The 8,087-nt window shown below is 44.3% G+C and overlaps 2 protein-coding genes across 2 annotated transcripts; one reads left to right on the top strand and one right to left on the bottom strand.

Moving 5' to 3' along the window:
• Positions 1 to 1,071: 1,071 nt before the first annotated feature.
• RPL7L1 (ribosomal protein L7 like 1) lies at positions 1,072 to 4,323 on the top strand. Its single transcript, XM_026848096.1, has 6 exons — positions 1,072 to 1,202; positions 2,685 to 2,848; positions 3,025 to 3,162; positions 3,403 to 3,512; positions 3,745 to 3,957; positions 4,205 to 4,323. The coding sequence occupies exons 1-5, from the start codon at positions 1,074 to 1,076 to the stop codon at positions 3,951 to 3,953; spliced, it is 750 nt and encodes a 249-aa protein (XP_026703897.1). The 5' UTR covers positions 1,072 to 1,073; the 3' UTR covers positions 3,954 to 3,957; positions 4,205 to 4,323.
• MAD2L1 (mitotic arrest deficient 2 like 1) lies at positions 4,302 to 8,082 on the bottom strand. The gene is made up of 5 exons (XM_026848097.1): positions 8,002 to 8,082; positions 7,708 to 7,854; positions 7,452 to 7,572; positions 6,902 to 7,005; positions 4,302 to 6,159 (listed from the first exon to the last, which is right to left on the bottom strand). The coding sequence occupies exons 1-5, from the start codon at positions 8,075 to 8,077 to the stop codon at positions 5,987 to 5,989; spliced, it is 621 nt and encodes a 206-aa protein (XP_026703898.1). The 5' UTR covers positions 8,078 to 8,082; the 3' UTR covers positions 4,302 to 5,986.
• Between the last annotated feature and the right edge of the window lie 5 nt (positions 8,083 to 8,087).

Genomic DNA, 8,087 nt, shown 5'->3' with positions numbered 1-8,087 from the left:
TGTCTGATAACAGATCGAATTTCATCCTGAATAGCTTTGTGAGATTTTTCTCTTGGTGCACTGGAAAAACAGAAAACCACTGTTAAGAAAGCAAGCTTCTGCTATACTGATAGTTTTCTTTAAATACAGTTCTCTTAAGCTCTATTGGTGTTTGCTATAGGATTTTTTATAGTAGTGACACTTTTAAGCCCTAGCTAGCTAGGCTCAAAAAGGTAAGTGATAGTTGTTTACCCTGAGAAGTTTCACAGTACTTGGAAGGAATGTTCCAAGGAAAGAATTGATACTTCAATCATATAATGATTTATAGGCAAACAGAAGGGATAGCAGTAAGAAAGACTGTAGGTTTGTTAAGGTTTGAGGGAACATCTTCCATGCTGATACTGAGAAAAGGCTATCTCAGCTGCTCTGAGGAACCAGAAGAGCGCTGATGCACATGGCATTTATCTTGGGTCTGCGCAGCTACCAGGTGCAGGGAAAAGGACGTGCAGAGGCACACCGTTACTCACCTCTCATCCTTTGCGGTTTTATCACACTCTATGTCAAACTGCCACCGCTCCAGGACCTCATTGTCGTCGATACTCGAGATGACCACCACCAGGCGCTGCACGATGCACTTGTACATCCACTCTGAAAGAAGCCACAGCAGTTACTTGCAGCGTGAGAAAGACAAGAAGCACCAGCAGCGACACAGCCTGGAGGACACAGCAGCCTCCCGCAGCGGCACGAGCTTGGCAGCCTGAGGAAGCCCCCTCAGGTCCCCACCTTTCATCTGCTCCACCACGTTGTTGAGGTAGTTCTTCAGCTCGGAGTCGGTGGTGACGAGGAGGGTGAGCCCGTACTTCTGGACGCGGGTGAAGGTCTCGGGGGGGTAGATGCCCCGCTGGTAGAGGATGCTGTTGATTCCATAGGCTGCAACACGCGGAAGGGAAGGGGGGAACGTGTGCGCGCGAGGGAGCCATGTCACCCCGCAGGAGGCCTACCAGCCGCCTACCAAACGCGCCCCCTCCCGTCCTCCCACACCGGTCCCCCCCAAGGCCTCCCCGCGGCCCCCCTTACAGAAAAACTCGGCGACGATGTCGGCACTGCCCCGCAGGCCGAGGCGGCGGATCCCGCTGGTGCCGGAGAACTTGCTGAAGAGGAGGAAGGCCTACCAGGCCATCAAGGCCACCCAGGCCAAGCAGGCGCTCCTCAACAAGAGGAAGGTAGGGACTGGCCGCGGGGGGATCCCTCCGGCCCAGGGGGTGCTGACGGGGCGGAGGAGGTGGCCTTGTCCGGCAGCGTGCGGGTGGCGGCCGTCTGTGAGAGCCCGGTCGTCGTGGAGTGAAGCTCGGGGTGAATCTGCGGTGCTGTTGGAGCTGCCCGCACTTGTGTTTCGGGGGCGGGAACCGTGGGTGCGTGCAGTCGTACAAATGATGCGAGTGATCAGCTTTCCTTGCAGAGGAGGGTGCCGGTGGGAAGAGGAGGGAGGCAGCGAGCTGCTGGTATCTGTGCGGGTACTGCTGTGGCCCGCAGGGCTGTATATGAGGGGAAACTTGAGTTCATCCTTTCAGTTGAGCATCTTCCCCGTGTGTTTCTGAGCCTCGTAACTTTTTGGCTTGTCGTACTGAAACACAGATCTGTTGAAGACTCAGAGTTGTTCGTTCCTCTTAGATCAGTGATTACTAGGGTGCCTGTGTGTATAGCCGCACGGGGCAAAATGTGATGCTGCTGAGTAGTTTGTGCTATCATGGCATTACGCTGTCGTAAACCAGTTCAGCTTTACGTTGTAAACCTTCGTGGAGATGGTGTGCTTTTCAGAGGGTGCATTCAGAGTTAGCTAGCTATCATTAGCTAGGTAAATCTCATAGAGGATAGACAGGTCATTGTGAAGCCTTTTTTTTGCGTGTAGGGGTAGACGTTGCTAATGCAGACACATTGTGTGCACGTTCTGTTCCAGAATGCGAGGCCTGCTCTGCTGTATCTCAGCTAACAGCAGGTACCTGTCTTGGGAGTGGCTTAAAGCTTTCCCAGAAAATCTGTTTCTGTGGAGTCAGTTGGATTATGTGTGAAACTCCTGCCACTTTTCTTAGATACTGCGTTTATGTTTTGAAATGGTTTGCTGTATTTCCAAGGGGGAAGCACAACATAAGCAGTAATGTTAAATAGCCACCTCTAAGATTCTCATTAGAAAAATTACCCTAGTGATGAGACTCTGATTCGATGTACCTGCTTTGAAAATTCTAACCAATTTCAATGCTTTAAACCGGGTTATTTTCTGTTGGATATTAAGGTTGAGTCACACTAGGGTATTGCTGTAGCATGTGTTTTACCCAGATCTGTATCTTTCTGTCTTTTCCAGTGATTGGTTGATCTCTGTATGTAGTTGTGAAGATCTGTCTGTGGCTCCAAATGCTTCTATTTGATTTCTCCTACACCTAGAAGTATCCTGGGTCTTGCTCTGTTTTTCCTTTTTTTTTTTTCTGGGGAAAAACTCTTTGTTCGCTATTCATGAATTATAGCTAGCTGCTTATAAATTCATATATTGCCCCTCAGTTCTTTGTTTCTTGGGCCTAAATGATCAAATTTATTTTCTTACTGCCTCCAAAACTGAAAGAGCACAGTTCACCAAGTTTTGAGGTTCATTTGACCTTTGAGACGCAAACTTGTAACACTTAGGTGACAATTTCTTATCCTTTTGTCTTTAGAACCAGAAGGGGAAACAAATCCAGTTTAAGCGCCTTGAGGCTTTTGTCCAAGATTCATGGCGCAAACACCGAGATGACACCCGGCTGAGACGCATGGAGCAGAGACCTGGACAGACAGCTGTACCTCAGGAGCACAAACTAGCCTTTGTTGTGCGGATTGCGGAGTAAGAAACTTCTGATACTCCTTACTCTTTAGTATTGCTGCCATTTGTAGCTGTCATAATTTCTAAGCAAAGGAAGGGTGATCAACCCAAGCATGTCTCCTTGCAGGCAATCTGAGGCCTTTTGTTGCTGTGTTAGAGAAACATGATTACTAATAGTATTTTTTTTTCTGACTCAGTATTAAGGGAGTGAGTAGGAGGGTAAAAAGAGTGATTCAGTTGCTGCGGCTGTCAAAAAATTTCACTGGGACATTTGTTAAACTGACTCCTTTATCGCTGAAGATGCTGCGGATTGTGGAACCTTACGTGGCATGGGGGTAAGTGCCAGTCCTGTGACTTGATAGTAGTTTGTATGAAAATATCATAGCTTTTTGATTTTTCCCATTTGGTATCACAAATCCATAGCTGGCTTTTCCAGTAACAGTCAAAATTTTGTCAACTTTAAAACTTGTTATTGTAACTTGGTTACTTTCCCACCTCTATGCAAAGAAGTAGGATGGGACTTTTTGCTGTATCGTGTCTTTCCGTTACAGAATCTGATTTTTGTTTTTGCACAGACACCCTAACCTGAAGTCTGTACGAGAGCTCATCCTGAAACGGGGCCAAGCCAAGATTAAGAGAAAGAGGATGCCTCTGACAGACAATATGCTGATAGAGGAACATTTAGGTGAGGAAGAGGATGAGAAATCAAACTGAATCAAGGAAAGAGCCAGATGTCAAGTTTGCAATCTGACCTAAGAGGGGTGAAGGGGAGAAAAATCTTGCAAGATTTGTGTATGGAGGACTGGCAATTTTGGAGTAGTGTGAGGAAAGATACAGTTGGGCAGCTCACGTATATGTTGTTTGGGGGGGGCTCTTTGTTGTTGGGGTTTTTTTTTTTTTTTTTTTTTGGCCTGTAGGGGACTGTGGTATTATTTGCTTAGAAGACCTTATTCATGAAATTTACTCGGCTGGGAAGTATTTCAGAAGAGTTACAAACTTTCTGTGGCCATTCCACCTGTCTGTGGCTCGCCATGCTTCACGTAACAAAGTGGGTTTCCTCAAGGAGATGGGTAAGCCTGGCTGCAGAGGAGAAGCAATCAACCAGCTTATACGTCAGCTGAACTAGTCAGGTGAGGAATGCCTGTTATGGGACTTCTTAATCTTATCCTTTATCTGGTGAGAATAACTGTACTGCCATCAGAGGGGAGGGGGGCTCCCTTGGTCTTGATTCTTCACTCTAGACAGAAGAGACTGTAATGGAGAGCGTGGGTCCCATTAGGTATCAACAGATCCTCTTGGACACCTCCCTAAAGGCCTGACTTTGGGGAGATTGCATTAATGTGACTGCAGTTTTTATTTTTCTTTCCTGTTTTGCAGGGCCACTGTGAAAACTTCAGGACTTATAACTCGTTCCTGGTCACATATAGTTTTCATGGACATTATCTCTATGCCGGGATATACTATATCTTGTGACTGTTGGTGCCTCTATGAAAAAAGAGAAAAAATACAGATGATGGTGATGGACTTTGTGCTGGTCCTTCTTAGAGAAGATAAATGTTATTTGGTACAAGAAAGAAGGGACTTGAACTTCCATGAGCAATCTGACTTTATTTCTGTAAAACAAGTCTTTTTATGCTCATTACTGCTGGCTCTATCATCTCCTGCCCTCATATTTGCTGTGAAGCAGTGGTGATCAGTTCCTGATGAAAATTTGTTACAGTTGACTTAGACTGCACCAAAGCAGTGAGTGCTCCCCAGGGGAGGTTCTGGAAGGTGCACTGCTTGAAGTACACCTCCTCCTAGGTGTAAAGGGGTAGTGCTTTAAGATTATTGCCAACAAGCAGAAAAAAACACGCAGTAATCCTGTTACTGCAATACAAGCCCTAGTAGTGAGTAATGTAACATTCTTTTTTGAAGTACCTAGATTGTATTTATTTTAAAAAACAATGATTTTGTGCTACTGTTTTGTAAAAGGCTACCTTCTCAAATTCTGCTAGGTTAGGACTGCTGAAGAGAACTACTCCTTGGTAGGAAAGCCCAGAAACTGTAATACAGTGGTAGAGTACATGTAATCAGTGTTTTTAAATAAACTTTTAAAATTATACTGTTAAAACAGAAAGACTTTTCTATAACTCCAGAACTAGAGCGGGAAAAGTTATTCTGGCCGAAGTGAACTTGGTGAAGAAAATGAACAGATGGGGCAGAGCCTGAAAGCTATGTTAGTGCTTAGTTTTAAATCCCTAATTTTTTCAGAACAACCAAACATGAAGAATGGAAATAGAATCCTATGCTATTTATCCACTATGGAGGGCACTGTGCTTAATCATTAGGTCACTGACTTCATACTGTTCACTGAAGGTAATAGTGGGGGCAAACTATTAATCCATAAATACATTTCACTACAGCCCGTTTTGAAACGCAGAGGGAACAGTTAAAGTAGTGATAGCTTTAGGGCATTAGTTCTATGACAGCTGTAAACTAAAATGTATCATTCATAAAACTACCTAAAATATGAACTACTCCAGACTGATTTAGAGAACACTATACAACGTGAAACTTTATTCTGTAAAACAAGAATACAAACATAGAAAACACTTGACAGACACTAGAAACATAAACCAACTTAGAACATCATCCCCCAGAACTAGGGTCCAGCAGTTGTTACTGTACAAGGCTTCATATATTTAAGATTTTCCTGATAAACAAGCTACTTTTCATTATAAAGAGGTACAAGTAACTTTTCTACTGATTCATTTGTAGAATTGTTTCTGGTAATAAAGCAGCCCAGGCTTTTAACATGAGTGGGCATGTCAAGATCAAGATCATGTTTAGTTCCAGAGAGAATTTAAGCCTGCTAAAAGAATGCAGTTTATAATAAACTACTAAATTGCAGTATCTGAACACAGTTCTATCAATTAATCCTACGTTCAGGCAGTTTTTCCAGTGAATGCAGTAACTGAACCCACCATTAGTTTAGCTCAGAGTTGAACTATCATGCCTTATTTAGACCTTTTTAAAAACAATGCCAGATTGGTCTGGTGTTACCTTTTGTCTGTATCATACTTGAGCAAGAGCAACAGTAACAATGTGTTCATGACTTAGCTGCACTAGGAACAGAAACTGTACAAGGTGACAGTATATACAAAACCCTCCATGTCTTTAGGGGAAGGAATCCTTTTTGTAAGCCACCATACTATTCACTTTGTGGATTGTAGTGGTGAAGGAACGAAGACGAACCTCTTCTGAATTGGCTATGAACTGTGGTCCCGACTCTTCCCACTTCTCTGGCACTACCAAGTCTTTATCTGTGTATATCAGCAAGTCAAAGGCACCTGTAAGCAAGTGGGAACAAATTAACAGTACTGCAGGCATAAGGTGGCATGTTTGAAGTTAAAGTGCATCTTCTAGAACTAGAAGTGTACCAAGATTCTCAGAAATTACATTGATACTAGTTATATAAAAAGAAAGAGTAGTTAAAACATGAAAACAACTCCTAGTTATATTTGTGTAGCCATTTTAGTTCTCAAGCATGATGTGCATTTTTTTAAAGCATGTTAAAAGTGCTGTGGAGCAGAGCTCTATGTAACACTTTGTATGAACTCAGTGGTTATTTATACAAGCCTGTCCACAGCTAGAGTAACAAAATAACTTGTATTTATGAAACTTGTATTCCTCAGAACACACATAGTAGTTTAGTTAAGCCACACTGAGTTCTGTCCTTTTGACAAAGCTTTAAATTATTTTTGGGAGAAAGTACCCCCAGCCCCTTTAAGTGAAGTTGCTCAAAGTTCTTTAATGAGAGGTGGTGCACAGTATTTACATTTGCAGTTAGTTTTGCTGGCTGTTAGGCAAGAAACTATAGAATAATTCTTAAAAATTATCTGATCCAACATACTGTTTTCCATACTGTACACAATTGTACTATCTCAGTCTAACAAAATCCTCTCAAATGTGATAGTGTATGACATTTAATAATTAAAAAGCCTCAGGAAAAATCAGAAAATATTTTCTAAAGTGGAAAAGTTGAGATTTTCCAAACAAAGTAATTTCTTCAGTGAAGTTTGGAATACTCACAGGCAGTTTCTAACAGTGGCAGAAAAGTTACTGTGGCAGTTATTTGTCTGATAACAGATCGAATTTCATCCTGAATAGCTTTGTGAGATTTTTCTCTTGGTGCACTGGAAAAACAGAAAACCACTGTTAAGAAAGCAAGCTTCTGCTATACTGATAGTTTTCTTTAAATACAGTTCTCTTAAGCTCTATTGGTGTTTGCTATAGGATTTTTTATAGTAGTGACACTTTTAAGCCCTAGCTAGCTAGGCTCAAAAAGGTAAGTGATAGTTGTTTACCCTGAGAAGTTTCACAGTACTTGGAAGGAATGTTCCAAGGAAAGAATTGATACTTCAATCATATAATGATTTATAGGCAAACAGAAGGGATAGCAGTAAGAAAGACTGTAGGTTTGTTAAGGTTTGAGGGAACATCTTCCATGCTGATACTGAGAAAAGGCTATCTCAGCTGCTCTAAGGAACCAGAAGAGCGCTGATGCACATGGCATTTATCTTGGGTCTGCGCAGCTACCAGGTGCAGGGAAAAGGACGTGCAGAGGCACACCGTTACTCACCTCTCATCCTTTGCGGTTTTATCACACTCTATGTCAAACTGCCACCGCTCCAGGACCTCATTGTCGTCGATACTCGAGATGACCACCACCAGGCGCTGCACGATGCACTTGTACATCCACTCTGAAAGAAGCCACAGCAGTTACTTGCAGAGTGAGAAAGACAAGAAGCACCAGCAGCGACACAGCCTGGAGGACACAGCAGCCTCCCGCAGCGGCACGAGCTTGGCAGCCTGAGGAAGCCCCCTCAGGTCCCCACCTTTCATCTGCTCCACCACGTTGTTGAGGTAGTTCTTCAGCTCGGAGTCGGTGGTGACGAGGAGGGTGAGCCCGTACTTCTGGACGCGGGTGAAGGTCTCGGGGGGGTAGATGCCCCGCTGGTAGAGGATGCTGTTGATTCCATAGGCTGCAACACGCGGAAGGGAAGGGGGGAACGTGTGCGCGCGAGGGAGCCATGTCACCCCGCAGGAGGCCTACCAGCCGCCTACCAAACGCGCCCCCTCCCGTCCTCCCACACCGGTCCCCCCCAAGGCCTCCCCGCGGCCCCCCTTACAGAAAAACTCGGCGACGATGTCGGCACTGCCCCGCAGGGTGATGCCCTGTTGGTCCCGGCCGAGCTGCTTGGCCATGGAGGCTGCG

This window comes from Athene cunicularia (genome assembly GCF_003259725.1).
Source record: "Athene cunicularia isolate RWA chromosome 4 unlocalized genomic scaffold, athCun1 chr4_part2, whole genome shotgun sequence".
Classification (NCBI taxonomy): Eukaryota; Metazoa; Chordata; class Aves; order Strigiformes; family Strigidae; genus Athene; species Athene cunicularia.
This window is presented reverse-complemented; position numbering and strand designations above follow the sequence as displayed.

Excerpts from the sequence above, each read along its gene's own strand:
- RPL7L1 (XM_026848096.1), top strand. The coding sequence starts at position 1,074 with ATGTCGGCACTGCCCCGCAGGCCGAGGCGGCGGATCCCGCTGGTGCCG. Across the intron at positions 2,849-3,024 it reads TTTGTTGTGCGGATTGCGGA|TATTAAGGGAGTGAGTAGGA; the intron begins GTAAGAAACTTC and ends TTTCTGACTCAG. Across the intron at positions 3,163-3,402 it reads GAACCTTACGTGGCATGGGG|ACACCCTAACCTGAAGTCTG; the intron begins GTAAGTGCCAGT and ends GTTTTTGCACAG.
- MAD2L1 (XM_026848097.1), bottom strand. The coding sequence starts at position 8,077 with ATGGCCAAGCAGCTCGGCCGGGACCAACAGGGCATCACCCTGCGGGGC. Across the intron at positions 7,855-8,001 it reads CATCGTCGCCGAGTTTTTCT|CCTATGGAATCAACAGCATC; the intron begins GTAAGGGGGGCC and ends CGCGTGTTGCAG. Across the intron at positions 7,006-7,451 it reads AAAACCGCAAAGGATGAGAG|TGCACCAAGAGAAAAATCTC; the intron begins GTGAGTAACGGT and ends CTGTTTTTCCAG.